The 20,300-nt window shown below is 33.6% G+C and overlaps 1 protein-coding gene and 1 pseudogene across 1 annotated transcript; both read right to left on the minus strand.

Moving 5' to 3' along the window:
• Nucleotides 1-1,032: 1,032 nt before the first annotated feature.
• LOC132278139 (probable caffeoyl-CoA O-methyltransferase At4g26220) lies at nucleotides 1,033-4,265 on the minus strand. The gene is made up of 5 exons (XM_059779954.1): nucleotides 4,197-4,265; nucleotides 3,821-3,900; nucleotides 1,652-1,796; nucleotides 1,425-1,556; nucleotides 1,033-1,326 (listed from the first exon to the last, which is right to left on the minus strand). The coding sequence occupies exons 1-5, from the start codon at nucleotides 4,263-4,265 to the stop codon at nucleotides 1,033-1,035; spliced, it is 720 nt and encodes a 239-aa protein (XP_059635937.1).
• A 2,545-nt stretch (nucleotides 4,266-6,810) lies between these two features.
• Nucleotides 6,811-12,114, minus strand: LOC132279110 (probable caffeoyl-CoA O-methyltransferase At4g26220; annotated as a pseudogene).
• Nucleotides 12,115-20,300: the final 8,186 nt, after the last annotated feature.

The raw sequence follows: 20,300 nt of genomic DNA on the forward strand, positions 1-20,300 counted from the left end.
TCACAAAAAGTAATACAACCATTCAATAGGGTTCATGATTTTTGTCATTTTTCATTTTAAAATTGTAACACATTTAAATATATACCTAGATACATGAAATGGGCATTATTTTAGTCCTTTGCATTGAACAATGAAAATCACAGTAAAGTTGCATTTCAAAAGAGGAAAATTATACGGGTGGAAAAGTTACATCAATCCGTTAGTTTGGAATTCATTATTTGATTGATTTCATCCTTTTGAAATGTTTGGAATGTTTGGAATCCACTATTAGGTGTTAGTAGTTGAAACGTTTTCATGATGTATATCATTTTTTATCCTAAAATTATAGCACATTTAAATATATACATAGATACAGGAAATGGGCATTATTTTAGTCTTTCACACTGAATAATGAAAATCACAGTAATGATGCATTTGTGTTGGTTCAAATGAGGAAAATTGTACGGTGAGCAAAATTTTCTCCAATGGAAAAACTAGATCAACGCGTTAGCTTGGAGTTCACTATTTGATTGATTTCATCCTTTTTCAATACATCATAAAGTACAAGGATTTTGATTTGAGCATCACGTGTTAGGGACAAAATTTTCAGCACATGAGGTCAAAAGCTCATGTAAAGTATTACCCCTTTCCTTCACAACTCTTTTGGTAAGCATTGTGTCAAATTATATTTGTAAACTGTAAAGCATTACATGGATGCCATAACACATTCTCTTATCACTTAATAAACACACAGTTAAACACAAATTCAAATGATTACACACACTATCAGGCCCAAGTCTAGCCGAGCCTGCGAGTACATAATTTTTTTGAAAGATTAAGCAAATGCACACAAGGCCACTATATTTTGTCCCTATCGTACCCCTGCCCAAGGAATAAACCAACCCTGCAATCCCTTTTCCAAGCAGCATTTTTAAGTTTTTGACATTGACAAAACATAATTTTATCTAAAAAACTCCTAATGGAGGTTGAGGTTTTATTCTTCACACACACACACACACACACACACACACTCAGGAACAAGTGGAAATGAGTTTAGCAGAGACGCCTGCAGATGGTGATCCCATCGCCCAATGGAGCCTGCGCTATTTGAACGCGAAGATCAGCTGCCAATGCTTTGTTGAACTCAACCGCGAGGTGCCAGTCCGGTTTCCTGGCCTCTGGAGCCGACGATGGGTCAGGCATAGCCACTGTACCTCCCCAGAGAGTGTTGTCATAGATCACTATCCCCCCTATCTTCAACAATTTCATTAGCCTCTCATGGTAATGCAGGATATTTTCCCTGTCTGCGTCCACAAAAGCAAAGTCGAAACCCCCTTCATTCTCTTTCTGTCACAAAAACCCAGCATAATGTCAATAATATTCCAACTCAACAACCCTTAATAACCTTCAACATTACTCTCCACAATACACACACACACACTTACATCTTCTAAAAGTTTATCAAGAACCGGAAGAGCTTGGGACTGAATGAAGTCAATTTTGTGTTCAACACCAGCTTTTTGAATATATGGCAACCCAATCTCATATGTTTTCCTATTTATATCCAAGGCTAAAACCTGCAGTATTGTATAAAGTCATAAATATATAGTTGAGTGGACTGACTATATATATGTGAGTATTTAAGATTGATTGGTGATAAAATGAAGCAAACCTTTCCATCTTCAGGAATTGAAAGAGCAGTCAGGAGAAGAGAGTATCCAGTGTAAACTCCAATTTCAATCGTCTTTTTCGCATTCAGTGTCTTCAAGATCAAGGCCATAAACTGACCTGCATCCGGTGCAGTCATCAAGAAGTTCCTGGACAATAACATGCATGGTGAGTTATCTTCTTTATGCCAGGCAACAGGAAATAAACCACGCTTCAATTTAGTTTAGTGCATTAGGAAAGGTGAGAATCATCACTACATCGGATGGGATGAGGTCAATTCTGCAGATAGGATTAACGCGGTGATCTTCACCATCTTTGTGCACTGGACCGTCCACAAGAGAGTATCCAAATTTGTGATTGAGAGCCGTTGCATTTGACAAGAGATCCAAAATGCAATTATTAAATTTTGTTTTCCAAAGCACTCAACTTGAAACCATTGCAGAGAGCTTATTTCGGTTACGAGCTTCATTCTTATGCCTTTGTAACAGTACGGACTCAGTCCTAGTTGTAACTATTGGGCTAATGGCCCTTTCTTCAGCCCAAGCTGAGGCCCACTCTACTATATTTTATTTTTATAAATTTGCTTGAAATTCCCCCAAAAAAAAAAAAAAAAAATTGAAACCTATTTATTATTATTATTATTATTACAATATTGTCCAATTTTTTTTGTCAAAATCCTTGTAAAGCCCCCAATAAATTTTTGACAAAACCTTAATACATTTGACCTCCCAAAATCACCACAATATTGACTTATCTATCTTTGAGGCTCTCGTCAAACCCATAGCTCTCTTTTTATCTCTCTAATTTTATTTTATTTTTTTTATTTTTTTTATTATTATTATTTTTTATCCCGGCAATAAAAACAACTTTACAACATCTACAAAAGCTGCCAAAACAACATGTCCACCCCATCGAGCCAAAAAACCAGCCAAGCAGGAGTAGATCTGGCAAAATAACAACAAAACGTCGTGAAACTACCCACCGAACAACTAATTACAACACGCCGAATTTATTATGCTGTGGGTGGCAAGTTTAGAGAATGATGAAGAGTTTTCTCTTTCTTCCTTTTCTTGTTTTTCTCTCTCTTATCTTTTTTTATAGTTTTGCATAGCTTTAAATGTTTATAGTTTTGTATGAAAAAAAATCTACTAAGTTAAAAAGAGTAATGTTATCAATAGAGCTCACTCATAATATAATAAACATAAGTTTTTTGTATTTAAGCACTAAATTAAAAATATTTCTTGAGATCTATAAAAAAGCAAATGAATCATTTAATAAATATTTCAATCCATGATTAAATATTTAACCATTGAATTTTTGGCTCTTGCTATGAGATCGAGTGCTCTCTTAATAGCATTTCTCTACGTTAAAATTGTTTTACTTACTACGATAGTTTGGGCTGCATGCAACTCGGGCGTTTTGGAGGTGTACTTGACCTTCAATCGTAACTACTTAATTAACCAGAGCCCAACACATCCTTCTATTTTAAAACTCGTATTCCGAACTCAGGCTTAAATTTCAAGATAGAAAGCCGGGATTATTCAAATTACCCATATGAATCATATGATCAATCTACACTAAAAATTTAATGCAATCTTAAGTTAGTCTCAAATTAAATTACTCCTAAGCTCAAAAGGTTTTAAAAACTTATTGCAATTTTTTTAAAAATTACAAACAACTGTTTAGAAATTAAGATTTAAGTAAAAGAAGTTAAAAAGAAAAGCTTTTCAGCTTATCATAATTTGAATATTATATATAAAACTAGAATTAGAGTTCGGGTTACTGGCACCTCAACCCAAACCTAACGAATCGGATTCGGATCAGATCAATTAAATTCATATCTGATTTATTAAACTACCGGATTATCGTATTAAATGTCCCTATGCATATCATATTTAGCTTGGATTAGGATTGGATGGAATTCAGATTAGGATTAAAATCAGTGTATTGGATGGAATTCAGATTAGGATTAAAATCAGTGTACTATTTTGACAATCAGATAGGCGCTATGACAATCAACATAGAAATATTTCCAATCCATGTGTTTTCCAAAACACCTAGTTGATCTGACAGTAAATGAAAAAATAAAATAAAATAAAATAAATAAATAAAAGATGAGTGATCTACAGAGGTTGATGAGAAAATTGAGAGCAAAGACAAAGAAGAATTTTACAGCGGCTGTCGCGCCGTAACTTCCCGTAGCTCCTTGAGAGGCTCTGCTTCTCTTGGGAACACACTGCCCTCCAGTATATACTGTCACAAATTATTACAAGATCAAATCAATATCATCTAATTAACTAAGGCCTCATACAGTGTAAAATCAAATAAAATATGCAACATAATTAAGACACTTTTTTCTATTTACCTTTTCTTTTTGGCGGTAGGTAAGAATTTCTATGAAAAAGCCTAAGCTATATACTTGCGTCAAGGTGCATATGATATCAATATACATGTAATGATGTAAATCAAGAAAACTATATATATATATATAACAATAGAAACAGTAAAAAATGTACAGGATGTGATCAGGAGATAAAGAGAGAGAGTGCCTTGTATAACTCATCAGACTGTAAGAGCCCCATTTTAGCTCTTTTGTCGGTCTGCCCAATGTGTTCCATTGCTTTAGAGAGCAACCACTTTAAGCAACTGATTGATTTAGTTCAGTTCATTCAAGAAGAAACAGAGAGGACTGCAGATATAGCCTGCCAATTCCATGAATCTAATGCTTATAATAGTATATAATAATACTCTGAATCTAAAGCTTGTAATAGTATAATAATATTACGAACCTAAAGCTTATGAAGTTGACTGTTGGGACAATAGTTGGATTGGTAGAGAGGCCGGCTCTGTCTAGGTAGCATTTTGCAAGGTTTCAAGCAATTATTTTAAGACTTGATCCGAGAATGTTATAAGCTAATTAGTTGATTCAGAGCTGACAGTTAGGTGGAGATTTATTTCTTGAGTGGCTGTTTCAATCTAATTTCTCAATGGCTTAATGAAAATTTCTACAGTCCATCATAATTACCTAATTTCGTAAGCACGAAAATTCGGATAAACAAACATGCGAAATTGAAATCTTGCTTCGAGTAAAGGTTAGTTTTGATGTAATTTTGTTTTTAGATAAATTACATTAACTTTATTTTTACCGGCCCTTCAAGATTTGGCTCGCTCATCGACACTTCTAACATTTTTGTTTTCGAAAGGTTTGCTAATCAAATTTTATACCATGTTAAATGTTCTATTTTATAAAATGTAATATAATATATTATAATAATATAAGGATATTTTTGACCTTTCACATTCAAAGTAGTAAAACTCAACCACGAGACATAGGTTGATGCTAGTGGCGTGTAGTAAAAAACACATAATCGTGATAGAAAAAAGATATTTAAGTCAGTGAAATAAACTAACCTCTCAAATTAAATTAAATACATCTATCACATGCATTAATGTCTTTTAATTGGTTTGAAAACATCTACCCTATTAAGTCCACTGTATAATTGTTCATCGTAAAAACACAATGTGTAATCGGATCTGACTAGGGGACAAATAACATTTTAGCGTGGCACGGAGTTAAGAATTAAATTTGACTTTGATACTAATCATAACATACGAATATTTTACAATTTAATTTAAAAACTTAAGTTGTTATGTATGACAAACACTCAATTCATATATACATATCCATTTTTTTTTATCAGTCCCCCACATTGTCATCCAAGTGGTCGGCACTTCTGACATTGCATCAGGCAACCAATTGATGCGCCTGCAAATCATGGTCCATCACCCCAATAATGCAAGAGAGTTTGCAGGTAAAAGATTAAATGAACTCAGACTATGTTTAGCAGTATGAAATTGAAATTAAAGAAAATTTTAAATTGATTTTTTTAATTATTTTTCTTTAATTTCACCTATTCCAATCTCATATCTGCAAAACATAGTCTGCCTCAACTTTTTCTTGGCCTCTTGCACAGACCCTTCAGGCCACCCCCACAGTCTATTGTCATAGATAATTATTGCACCAATCTTACAAAGTTTCACGAGCCCCTCTCATGGTAATTCCAGTAATTATGGTTATCTGCATCCACAAATACAAAGTCAAAAATAATTCACCGGAGAAAATGCGATCTATCTTAAATTATTGTATTATAAAAATAATTCCAAGTTGGTGACCAATGACGCAGTTAATGATTTGACAATATTTTGCGCACTGTGAAAAAAAAAAATTCCTTCACGGTAAAGAGAAAAAAATAGAAAAGGTAAATTCTCATTGAATGTATGAAGATAATATCATTATAGAATTCAAATCCCAACATAATTCAAATATACGAATTCAATTTCTGCATCTTACTCTGAACCTTAATTTATTTATTACAAAGTACTACATATTATTATGCAGCATTTAGATCTATATTTAAGTGTGCGTGTGTATTTTAAAATTTGTTAGAGATACATGCCATTTTTCATAATTAAGTGTGTTCCATTGCTCTCTGATGTGCAATAATTCTGACAGGTGCGTAAAAGAGCCAACATATGCAGCTATTTCAAAACAACTTATCAGTAATACGTTTGATTTTGCAATTTCAAGCATGATTTAGAAGACACATTTACTCATACTATCATTATTATTGACTACAGGGTTTCAACCAAGGGTATTTAGGTAATTTTTTAAAAATCAAATCATTAGTTTAATTTTGTGAATTACTTTTCTTTAATTTTACCAATTCCAATTCTCATACTCCAATTCCAAACAGCCAAACATACCCTAAAATCACAAAGACAGCACTTTCCTTCGGAGTCATCCTCCTCAACCCATCCTTTTTTTTTTTTTTTTTTTTTTTCCAGAAATGGCAAGAAAGGAGGAGGAATAAGAGAGGAAGATGCAGGTGTAGAAGAAGCCCAGCCCCATCTGGTGAAGGAAAGATAGTGAGCAGTAACACAATTCCGCTGAAGAAGTTTTATTGGTTTTTGTCAGCGGCTTCGTGCCGCACTGGAGTTTTTCCTTAACGATATTAAATTAAATTAAACACAACTTAAAAGACACAAAATACAATGTTATACATAACCATGGTAGATACACAAGAAGTAGTCTAGGAGTCCCAGTCAATTTTCAAAACAACTGGACTTTCGGCTGGGCTACATGTTCACCAACGTGGTGTGGTGTGGTGTTGACAATGGCTGCCACTTCTGAGATTGGCATCAAGCTATGCGCCTGCAAATCATGACACCATCACCCAAAGGAGCAAGAGAGACTTCAACGCGAGGGTCTGCAGTTATGGATTGATTGAACTTGATCGTACTCAACCTTAACTTTCTCTTGGCCTCCGGTACAGACTCTTCAGCCCAAGCAACCATTCCACCCCACAAAGTATTGTCGTAGATGATTATTGCACCAATCTTGCAGAGTTTCATCAGCCTCTAGTGGTAATTCCAGTAATTATCCTTATCGGCATCCACAAATGCAAAGTCAAAGCTCCCTTCGTTCTCTTGCTACAAAAAATTAATTAAACAATAAGAATTTGAATCCTGGCAAGTACATTGTTCCTCATCGGAGAGGATAGAGATCATTTCCAAGGTGAAGTAGGGTCCCGGACCAAAATGGAGGGGGTAGGCCCCCCTGAATTTATTTTTTTATTACTAATATACCATACTAATTTGCTCTTTTTCAGTTATATACCCCTAAAATATTACTATTGACCCCCTGAAATTACTAAAAGATTTCATTATTGGAACCCCCAAATTTCTGGGTCCATCCCTGCTTATGTCAGTAATCTGCACCTTTTTCCCTATGCACAACTTCCTAATAGGATCCTAATTCAATAGTCTAACCTCTACCATGAAAGTGAAGTGGATCCTCTCCGTTTGTGGGGACCACACCTTTCCCCTATCACAATGAGCTGGGGTCCTCTCTGTCTGTTGGGGACCACATCTCGTGTGTAATTTCGACTATGCACAATTTGGTGATAGGATCCTAATTCCATAGTCTAATCTCTACCATCAAAGCGAAGCTTAGAAGATTTAATACTTATATTTTCTAAGAGTTTATCAAGATATGGTAGAGCTTTAGACTCGATGAAGTAGATTTTGTGCTCAACACCAGCCTCTTGAATAGTCGGCAACCCTATCTCATATGATTTTCGGTTCATGTCTATAGCTATAATAAAAAAATGCATGTCGAAACGATGAATGATGCATAAGACAGACAGACACACACACACACACATACACACATATATATATATATATGAATGTACGTATTAGTCAACAGATTAGAGATGGATGTTTGGCAGTGAGAACCTTGCCATCATCAGGAATGTTCAGTGCAGTAGTGAGAAGTGAGTATCCAGTAAAAACACCAATTTCAATGGTCTTTTTGGCATTCACCAACTTCAAAAGCATGGCCATAAACTGAGCTGCATCTGGTGAAGTACCAAAGAAGGCCCTGAACAATATTTAAACGAAGGTAAAGTTATTAAACCAGATGCAAAAATTTGCATACATACATATATATATATATATATATATATATATATAGTCCAGTCTTCACAATTCATGTATATATGACGCCAAATGACCGGGATTGTGGTTTCTGCATCTATTTTCAATCATCATTTGAACCTTAATTTATTATAAAGCACATATTATCTTCATCTCAAGTGAAATGCGGCATTTAGATTTATATTTGCGTGTGTTGTGTAAAATTTGTTAAGCAATAACCAGATGCAAAAATTTGAACCTTAATATATTATAAAGCACATATTATTCATTTCATGTGAAATGCGTGCAGCAGTTAGATTTATACTTGTGTGTGTAAAACTTGTTAAGCAATATGCAGTTTTTCATAATTGCAAAGAATGACCTCCGATTTTTCTTCTCTCCCAAATTTTCTCAATAATTCTAAAAAAAATATATAAATTGGGATCATTTTATTCTCTTTGGAGTTCCAAATAACCACCACTAAATGATTTTTGTCAGACGGAATATTAAGGGAAATACATGCCTATGTTGGTGAAGCAATTGAGTGAATTGAAGTTAGAAAGAAGAATAATTACAAAGGGTGGGTCGCACTAGCATCCCTCAGGTCCTTGAGAGGCTTTGGCTCTCGCGGGTGCACACTGGTCTCCAATATATACTGCTATGCCATAAGTGGAAGATTAGATTACAAAAATTAATAATGATACCAAAATAAATATTCAAAAAGCATTCGTAAGCATGAGGAAAATGTATATCTAGATAATGGACACAGAACAGTACCTCATATAAGTCCTCGCTTTGCAACAATACGGGGTTAGGCTTAATTGCTTCCTTTGGAGTGTGTTCCATTGCTCTCCGTACAAGAATTCTGACAAGCGTAAAAAGGAGCTAGTATATGCAGCTATTTTAAAACAACTTACCGGAAATCATTTTCGAATTTGCAAATTCAAACATGCTTTAGAAGGCGCATCTAATAATAGAATCAAAATATATCAATACAAATTCTTGGATTTTATTTAATTTAGTTCGCTATGATTTTAATGTGGAGGTTATCTCCATGACAAGTCTGTATCACTATTTTCTTTCCTGAATTGAAATGTTTCTCCAACAAAGAAGCTCGTAGTTAATAATACAAACGCAAATAGTCAAAGCCAAGGACAAGACAACTACAAATGTATATGCATATGTGTTTGTGATGTGTGTACGTATATGTATATATCACGGGGAAAAGAAAATGGTATAAGATTTACCTTTGGTGTTCTGGAGTTAAAGAACTGGATCAAAACTATATTGGTTTTGCTTTAAGCTGCTGGCAAAAAGCCCTGGATGAACACCACTCACTTGAGTTATTTCTTCAACCACAATTAGTATAGCTTCCATTATATTACCCAATTATTTCATGATAGTAAATTCATATTTTAATATCATCTATCATTCAACTGATTTTTTTTATTGATGATCAAGACCAATTGGTGTATAATCAACAATTTCCTTTCTTCATATGAAGACTCACCAGTGTAATTTCATCCATATTCCGATGGTCTAATTCTTCAATAACTTCCTTTCTTCATATGAAGACTCATCAGTGTAATTTCATCCCTATTTCAATGGTCTAATTCTTTAATAACGATATAAATCTGTTTCCTTCCGTGTGACCTTTTTTTGTTAAAGCACAAGGTATTGTCGAGTGTGTAACTTTAATATTTAAATCATTCAACAAATCTCGTACTAATAAGTGAAATGTAAGACTGGTTTGGCATCTATTTATGTTTTGTGTTTTTAGTTTTATATGATAATGTATTTTCTTTTTTTTCTTTTTTAGATTTGAGCCTTTTTTTTTATGCGAATGTTGTAGTGTACAAAAATAAACAAACAAATACCAAACATTGTTTTTGCCATTTATTTATATCTTTTACCGATTTGAAAAAATAAAAATAAAAAGAAATGAAATAAAAACAGTTTCAGGCCCTAATTTAGCAATATTCGTGGTTTGAACTTTGAAGTGGCAAAACTTGAGAGTTATGGCTAGTTTGGTGTAGTGGAATGGAATGGGAATGAAAGTAGGAATGGAATAAGAATGATCATTCATTTTGTTTAAAGGTGGAATGATTTGATGGAATGATCATTTTTCAAGAATAGTGGGAAATGATAATTTCAACTTTAAAATTAACACCAAATACGAGAATGAAAAAAAAAATCATTCTATTCCGGTTTCTTTTATTCTATTCCACCGTACCAAACAAAAATAGTTTGAGTCCTAATTTGGCAATATTCATGGTTTGAAGTGGCAAAACTTAACTATGTTACAGATTTAAGTGAAAAGGTCTTTGTGACTTCTAGATTCGGGAATGGTCCCCCAAACACTACCTAAACAGAAAGTGACGACGTTTAGTGATGAGGTTTCTTGTGGGATATAATAATTAATTACGTGAAAGTGATGATGAGATTTCTTGTGGGAATTTTCTATCAGATCAATTCATTTCATAATTGACCCTATGAGGCGGGGTATACCGTGGACCTGTGAGACATCTCCTCTCTCTTTCTCTCTCTATAATATATATATATATATATATATAGTACATGAGTGTAAATCTAAAAATTGAATATATATAGTGATCGATTATACTGAAAAGTAAAATTAGTGATTGAGAGCTGCCTACCTTGGCATGTGGAACACTTCAAATCTGCCACAATTTCTCTCTCTAACCACAAATCATCTCTTAAACCCCTCTCTCTCTATATATATCTATCTCTAACGACGAATTCTGAGTTTCTTCTGATCGGTGGAGAGCAGAGAGATAAAGAGAGTGTTCCATGTAAATGGGTTGAACTTTGAAGAGGCCGACCCAATTCTAAGAACATTGTACGAGGGTTGGGCTTCATCTCCGGCATAGGCGCCACCGGTGGGCTGCTCCTTTAAACAAATTTGGCCTCAATTCATTGCCTACCTTCCACCACATTCTAGGTTCAAATTCTGTTAAAGATTAAAAAATTAAAATAAATAAATAATTGAGTGTAACAGTTTCTTGCCATGGTAATTAAAACATTTAAAAAATAAAAAATATTCAAAAATGGAATTTAATTGGTGTGTGTGTGTGCGCGTGTGTATATATATATATATATGTAATATTTGATATTACATATATTTGAATCTTCTACCGTCATCTGTTATAGTTGTGTTCGTGTTGAGCTTTCTCGATGTGAATATTAATTGTTTCGTGTTCGTGTCGGCCCAATTAATAGTATACCTATGTCTTGACACGACACGAATTGCCACTCTTAGATAATATATTACACCTGAGAAAATTAGAGATAGTAGATGACTTAGAGACGGGTCCGGTGAGCTCATCTACAAATTTGTTATGAATTAGTATTACTTTAAGAGACAACAAAGCTCTATGAATACAATCCCGCTCTTGTGGAGAAAAATGAAGAAAGAAGAAAACTTACCTAGGGTGGCTAGCAGTAACATCCCTCAGCTGCTTGAGAGGCTCTGGTTCATGGGGTACACACTAGTCTCCAAGATATACTGTCAAAGTAGTTAAGCATAATTTTAAGATTTTTCGAGCAACATTAAGCAGAAAAAACTAAAATAGAGGGTGGGAGGGAACCTGATACAGCTCTTCACTCTTCAATAATCCCTTCGCAGTGTCCATTACGCCCTTTGTTGTGATTTTGAGGATACTAAGGTACAAAACGGTCAAAGAAGCTAAATTTTTTTCATTCTAAAGTAATGACAAAAGGAAAACATGATTGTAAACTGAAGCATGTGCTCACATTATAAACATTTACATAAAAAAACTAAATAAAAAAAAATAGTTGTTCGCATAACACAACAATTTTCAATAAAATATGAACCCCAAATCCTAATTTCTCATTTCAGACCATCAAACATTTACGCTTTTCCCCACCCCCAAATCCAACCCCAAAAACGAATCAAAGACTATAAATGCTGCAAAATTGCTCTTACCAAACGTCTCTATCCATATAAGACTCGCCATTTCTCACCCTCTGTAGTGCATTCAACCCACAATGATGAAGTAACTGTCCTTGTTCTACTTCCACCCTTTATGCCTACAAAGTTTAGGTTTTTCAAATTATGCGATTGTTTCACACTTATTCGTCACAATTCTCTCATAACTAATATCTCATTTCTTACTGACCTGATTAGTCACAAATTAATACATGTCCTATTATGATCTTCACAGAATTCAACTACATGTTAATTTGATTAGAACGCCATGACCATAACGGAAAAAAAATGTATACACTTTTTGTTTGGTTGAAAGGGCTAAAAGAGCCCAAACTAGTCTATAGAATGTACCCAAGCAACCTCAGTGCAATCATTTATATTTTCCTTCCTAATAAGGTAAATCCCAAGGAATACTCTTCAGAATAGGTCACAATTGACTCAAGTGGCCTACATTCTTCTTGTTTTTTCATAATTGATAATCACACATACATACTTCCTTGGAAGTTTGAACCATTGACCTTCTTTTGAGTCAAAAAGTAAAGAGTCTGATACCGCTAGACCACTAACCCATTGGTACCTATGTACATTCTTCTAATTATTACATAGTCTTTTAAGGAATATAAAACCTTTGATCTTGGGGTAGGTCCAAACTTCTCTTCAAAACCTTTGCTAATTATGGGGTAATTTTTATTGCAAGAATATATGATATAAACCTTGGGGTAATTTTTATTCTCATGAATGGCAATAGTATTCTCTGTAGAAGCATTATGTAAACCATGCACCAGAAAATTCATTCCGAAGATTATATACCTAAGAAATGATCAAATTGATTCATTCAACCTATAACCTCAAATAAAAAAATGAACTCTAAAATTGATGATTAAGATAAAAATGAAGCAACAAAAATTACAATGGAACCCAAAATATTGAATTCATTGTAATACTCCTAGTTTTCAAAGGGATATAATTGAAATTTAAATTTTGATTTTTTGTGTATTTTTAGTGTTTACGTGGCTATGTGTTTATGTGGCTTCATATTATATGTTTAAATGAATTAATTGTTTAATTATAAGTGTGTGCCTAAGTGTTTTTAAATTAATTGCTGTATGAGATTATTTATTTAATGATGATGTGTTGATTTAATGTAATTTTAGTTGCTTGTTTAAATAATTGTTTTATTTTATTTTTAGTTTACAGAGAAGGGATTTGGATAGTACTAATGGACCAACAGTTAGGTCTCATGGACTACTTGAATAGAGGTTGATTATGGGTACGGACAATTACCCGTATATGGTTGATTGTATATATATATACTTGTGTATATATATTTAAGAGGATAACGTATTATTATTATTAATTATTTATTTTAATGTTAATAATAATAATATTATGTTAGAGGATTATATATATATATATATATATATATAATTATAAATTATATATATATATTTGGTGATCACGTATAGGGCAGTATATGTAATTGTAATTATATTTGTTATTTTTCTTTTCTTTTCTTTTCTTTTGTGTTAGCCGACTTAATAGAGTTGGGATTAGGGTTGTATAAACCTATATATATGTAATGCCAAGGGTTTTAGAACCCTGTTCATGTATCAGTGGAGGCAGGGAAAAATATAGAAAGGTTTGAGAGAAACTGAAAGAATCAGTTAGGGTTTCGGCCGTAGATTGAAGGCTGGATCAAGAAGGAGGGTTGAGGGCTGTTCGAGGGTTAGAACCAGAGCAGTAGGAGGCTTGGACGGCGGCCAAGGATCGCTGGAAAAAAACTAGGAAGAAAAAGTTAAGGTTTCAATCTGAAACCTAGAGGTAAGTTCTATTTCTTGCTCTTTCCCTTTGACTTATGTTCTTTGCATGCCTAGGTAGTCTCTAGGATTTAAACGGACATTAAAATTGATCTATTAATCATGCTTGAATTGAATGGAATTGAATTGAATTAAATCGAAGTAGAACTGTTTTTATGGTTAATACATGCTCTTGATTTAATTCTTGATTTTCCTTGAATGTAAACTTGTTGTGATTCATACAAGTGATACATACTGGGTTTATATAATAATCTGGAATTGTTTGGGACATAGTTCAGACCCTTAGGACCATTAACAATGGAGAACAGAGGGGTTGAAGGTCGTCGGAGACGAAGAAGGAAGGTTACATGTAATACCCCTAATTTTAAAAAAAAAGTCTCGGCATTTATTTATTATTTCTATTGTATTTTTCGTGATTATTTGGTTTAATTATTTTTATTTATTGATTTGATTTAATTGTTTTCCTATGTGTCATGTGTTTTAAATTGAATTAAGTTATCTTTTAATTATTTAATTGGGTTATTAAGTTATCTTTTAATTATTTAATTGGGTTATTTAATTAGAATTAATTAGTTAAGTGTATTTAATTATTTAATTGGATTTTTAATTTAATTATGGTTTAAGTTATAGTTAGCTTTGGGTTGCAAATCACGTATAGGTAAGCCGCACTATGATAACCTAGATTGCTACATGGGCCGATTGACTAGAGTTTTACATTAGGGCTCTGGCTTTAATTAAACAAGGATTAGGGTTTAGGTTTTTACGCCTATATATACAGAGTTGTAATCTGTATTAAGGGTTGGAAAAAAAACCCTACTCACGTAACATAGATACAGAGAATTGTGGGAGCGGAGCAGAGAAACAGATAGGGAACTTGAGTAAATAACAGAGAGGACCAAGGGAGGATTTTTGTGGATTAGATCAGAACCAGAGGAGGCTAGAAGGTAGTCAGTGGTTGCCGGGAAGTTTAGAACAACGGCGACAAGGTTTTGGTTATAAAACTGTACAGGCAAGTTCTTATCTTCCTCCTTCCCTTTGGCTTGTGTTCTGTGCACCTAGACAGTCTCTATTAATTGGCCTTAAACTGAACCATGCATGTTTTATATATGTTTTACTTGATCGTTTTATCTGTGAAAAATTTATTTACAAAATAATTATAGCACGTATGTTTTCTTGACTCTGTTTTGGCATAACGTCTCACTGTTCTAATTTTTATTTTGAATCTTACTGAAATCAACCAAGGTCTGATTGGATACTAGATGTAATTTAAGACTTCAAATTTAAATTGGAGGAAAGAACAGAGGGGTTGGGATAAAACTGATGTTGCAATTTAGTTTCAGTGTTGTTCTTCAATAATGCTAGTTTAAATGGCTTGATTAAACTCTGTAATTGTTTTCAAAATTATTGTAAACAATCTTGGGGAATGCTTCTAGACTAAATTAAGGTTCCTAAGATTAGTTTTTAGAAACCAACAGAGTGGCAGGAATTGATCAGAGAAGGAGCGGACGGACTGAAACGAAGCAACGAGGACAGAGGCTCTCAAAGGAGGTGAGAGCCGGCTCCATGGATGTGGGAGCCGGCTCCCACAACAAGTAGAGCCGGCTCTAGGGAGTCTAAGTTTCTATGTACTATGTTCACTGTTGGAGCATGGAGACTATTTGAGTGAACTTGGAACTTTACAGAGGGATTAAGGAATGAATTTTGAGTGTTATTAAGACCCTAAATTGATTAAAGTTTAATTCTAAATTGTCGGGACAAACAGTGTAAAAAAATTAAGGCACTTCCTATGTTGTTAACAAATGGAAGTTGAATTAAATTTCAGCAATTTGATGGAATATAATGTGTTTATAAAACTTGTTTTAGAATGCATTCAAGTGCATGATAAGGTCATTTAATTATTAATTTTGATCTATGCATGCTTATGAGGCTAGTTGCTGAATTATTAAATCGTTTCCTGCAACTATATGGTTAATGCTTGGATTTAAATTGCCGAAATATTAAACAATCTTCTGAAATTGTTTTAGCAATTTATTGGATAATAATAGGATTATTTAACCTATTCACATGCATGATGGAGTCCCTGACATATTAAATTTGGTCTATGCATGCTCTGGATGTTAGTTGTTGATTTATTAAATCGTTTCCTGCAACTATATGGTTAAATGCTTGGATTTAAATTGCTAAAGCTTTAAATATTTTTCTACAATTATTTGGATGGTGGTTTTTGGGTCTGTAAATTATTGAACTGTTATATATGTTGTAATTTACATGGATATGGAGGATTGTATGTACCGGTATGGGACGGTGACATACTAGGGACGGTTTAGCTTAAAACGCATAAACCTAACCTAACGGATTAATGAAATGGATTGGAAGATATCGAATCCTAATTGTGACTAAGTCAAATCAGCTGTAACCAAGTTGGATGACTTCCTGGATTAACGGATGGTAGTTAAGTCATATCAACTGAATAAGTTGAGTGACTAACTAGTTGGTTTATTGTATGTCAGTTTAATAAATAGTTGAACTGCATACCCTAGATTTGGACGGACTTTATATATATGTTTATGGTACCACGAGTTGAGCTTGAGCCTCAGACTCGTTGGTTAGGGTGCGTATATGCGGTGGATGCGTAGCTGGTTATAATAGGTTGAGGTGTACCATGTTAGGTCTAGGTACTCATGCCCACCTTTGGGTGCGTATTTGCATGTTGCCTTCTATTCAGGTTGAGACCCCTATTATAGACTAATGAATGTCACTTAGTGTGGATATATTTATATGTATGGACTAGATAGATATTGTGAGGTGTCTACGGTGTATCTGCGTATCGGGTCACTGTATGGATTGCAGTTAGATTAGAACTTGCTCGTGGGTCTGACCCACTCCTTCATTATTCTTTTCAGGTACAGGACGGTTCCAGCCTTAGAGCTTGATCGTGCTTGTCGAAGACAGTCTCACTTTCATCTGATTACGTAGGACTTCTCTCGATGTTTCTAGCATTATCTATTTTCAGTTTTCAGTTTCAGTTGAGCTTTTGGTTAGGGGTCCATCAATGGATTCCCAAGTTGTAACCTTGAAGTTTTGGAGGATTGGAGTTTCAATTTTTAGTTATATATGGAGGGTTTTATTATTATTATTTCTTTCAGCTTTATTGTTTCTTTTTGTCATCTGTGTTCGTTTTAAAATACTTTAATTGTTTGATATTCCCTCGGGTTTGGGCCTGGGCCTGATCAACCCGTGTCTCGGATCCGAGGGGTATCACATTACAGCACGTCGAGAGGCGGCTCTTTTTGGAAAAGTGCAGGCTCCTTTCGAAAAGAGCAGGCTCTTTTGTTTTGTTACGTACTGGAGTTTGTTTTAGGCACTGTTTGGGTGTTTTTGGTGTTCCAGAATAGATGCGGGTTGGTTGTATGGATTCTAAATAATTTTTCAAGACATCTTAAGCTTCCATAATGCATTATTTATATCTGTGTGCTAATAGTTAGAACAATATGAAATTTTAAACAAGTTTACATATTGTTATTGGATGAGGAGAATTAAATTGCTTAAATATTATTTTAGCAATCTAATGACTGTGATTATGATTTGATTTTAATATTTATATTGGATGCATAATACGCTATTGATTAGAACAATATGAAATTTTAAACAAATTAGCATGTTGTTAATGGATATAAAGGATTTAATTGTTTAATCTTAGTTTAGCAATTTAAAGAACTGTGATGTGTTTTTTAAATCTTGTAATGGATGCATAATATGATTATATACATATCAGATTTTTATTATGCTTGTTCTGGACTATGATTGATAAATTGTTTAATTTTGTTTCTATCAATTATATGAATTTTGTGAATTATATGCATATGGGACGGTGGCATATTAGGTACGGATTAGATCAAAACGCCAACTCTTACCTATTCTGGATTTTAATTGTTGAACTGCTTTATCTGTTTTATCAATTATTGATTTGTTTTGTGAATTATATGTATCGGTATAGGACGGTGGCATATTAGGTATAGATTAGATCAAAACGCTAACTCCTACCTATTTTGGAATAAGGGAATGGATTAATTATAATATTTAAATCTTACTTATATTTCGTGTCATGGCAATGAACAGTTGAGCGGCACTACTTTAATTTTGGATGGATTTTAAATATATAATTATGGTACCACGATATGAGCTTGAATCTCAGAGTCGATGGTTAAGGAGCGTATATGTAGTGAGATGCATAACTGGCTATGATAGGTTGAGGTATATCCTGTTAGGCTTAGGTACTCATGGCCACTTCAGGTGCGTTTTGCATGTTACCTTCTATTCAGGTTGAGATCCCATTTGTAGTCCAGTGAGAGTCCTTTAGTGTGAATATATATATATATATTGTTTGTGGGCCTGACCTACTATTATTTTTCAGATATTCGTCAAGAGTAAGGATTGTTCGTGCTGAGCAGGGATTGTCGACTTCACTCTTCCGGATTATTTACATAGAAGTTTTCTTTATGTTTCAGTGTTCTAATGTAGTAACTTGTTCAGTTGGGATTTTATAGGGATCCACATAGTGTGGATTCCCGAGTTATATTAGTAATGGAGAATTGGATGTATCAGAATATTTTCTTATTTATAAAAATTTATTCTAAGGATTTCATTAATGGATTTTTGTTTTAGTTTTCTTTCAGCAATTTTATTTATTTATTTTTATCATATTTGTATTCTGTGTTCGATTATTGTCATTTGTTTTTTATATTCTCGAATATTTGGGCGTGAGCCTAGCCAACCAACATTTGAAAATCTGGAAATATCACATTCATCAACCCCTGTGTGTGTGTGTGTGTGTTCATTCTTTTTCTCTCAGTAGAAGAATGATTAAAACGGTGGTGGAAAATTAAATAAAAATAAATAAAAAAAAAGGGAGAATGCAACTATTTTTCTTTTTAAAAAATGATTACACAGAAATGGAAAAGAATGTGAGAAAATGGTTGGTTGGTGGCGTTGCTCTGTATAGCGACACTCCACCGACACAACTACTCCATAATTATTGATACAAATTGGGTTTATATATATACAAGGGTTGCCAAGGTCCCACCTACTTTTCGAAGGATATGGAGAAGATTGAGAGAGGTTCAAGGCCTTGTCAAGACTTTTTGATTAATCAATAATGCATGGTGTAGTATGTCAGAATTTTCATTGTCAGTTAACAGGGCATTTAAAGCCTAAACAGCTGCATCTCTTGCATTATTTTATCTTGGTAATGATTGTCACATCGTTAATGGGGGGGGGGGAGTAGAGCTGAGACATTATTAGTTTTATTTTTAAATTTTTCAAGAATGTTAAGTGTTAATGGTTAAAGAATAAAAAGAGGATATAAGGGTAAAACCCAGTCTATCAATTATGAGGAGCAATACAATTACTCAGATAATACGGCATTTGTAAAAAAAAATTAGAAGACACAACTAACAAGAGTGTTGAAACATTTTCATGATTTTTTTCATTTTTCACCTTAAAATTATAGCACATTTAAATATATTCTTAGATACATGAAATGGGCATTATTTTAGTCTTTCGTATTGAACAATGAAAATCACACTAAGGTTGCGTTTGTGTTGGTTCAAAAGAGGAAAATTGTACGGGTGGAAAAGTTAAATCAATTCGTTAGTTTGGAATTCACTGTTTGATTGATTTCGTTCTTTTAAAATGTTTGAAGTCCACTGTTATGTGTTAGTGGTTGAAACGTTTTCATGATGTTTATTATTTTTAATCCTAAAATTATAGCACATTTAAATATATGAAATGAGAATTATTTTAGTCTTTCACATTGAACGATGAAAATCACAGTAAGGTTGCATTTGTGTTGGTTCAAAAGAGGAAAATTGTACGGTGACTAAAATTTTCTCCAGTGAAAAAGCTAGGTCAACCCGTTAGTTTGGAGTTCACTGTTTGATTGATTTCATCTTTTTGAAACATTTGGAGTCCACTGTTAGGTGTTAGTAGTTGAAACGTTTTCATGATGTATATCATTTTTCATCCTAAAATTATAGCACATTTAAATATATACTTAGATACACGAAATGGGCATTATTTTAGTCTTTCACATTGAATAATGAAAATCACATAAATGATGCATTTGTGTTGGTTCAAATGAGGAAAATTGTAGGGTGAGCAAAATTTTCTACAGTGAAAAAGCTAGACAATCCGTTAGTTTGGAGTTCACTATTTGATTGATTTCATCATTTTTCAGTACATCATAGAGCACGACTCACTTAAGAGGATTTTGATTTGAATATCGCACGTTAGGGCCAAAATTTTCAGCACATGAGATCAAAAGCTCATGTAAAGTATTACCCCTTTCCTTCACAACTCTTTTGGTAAGCATTGTGTCAAATTATATTTGT

The sequence above is a fragment of the Cornus florida genome, unplaced genomic scaffold (genome assembly GCF_030987335.1).
Source record: "Cornus florida cultivar Cherokee Brave unplaced genomic scaffold, ASM3098733v1 CherokeeBrave_3.0.0_Hap2_Chr10, whole genome shotgun sequence".
NCBI lineage: Eukaryota > Viridiplantae > Streptophyta > Magnoliopsida > Cornales > Cornaceae > Cornus > Cornus florida.

Coding starts and splice junctions, on each gene's coding strand:
- LOC132278139 (XM_059779954.1), bottom strand. CDS start 4,265: ATGGAACACATTGGGCAGACCGACAAAAGAGCTAAAATGGGGCTCTTA. Junction 3,901..4,196: donor AGTCTGATGAGTTATACAAG/GCACTCTCTCTC, acceptor AATTTGTGACAG/TATATACTGGAGGGCAGTGT. Junction 1,327..1,424: donor TTGATAAACTTTTAGAAGAT/GTAAGTGTGTGT, acceptor TTTTTGTGACAG/AAAGAGAATGAAGGGGGTTT.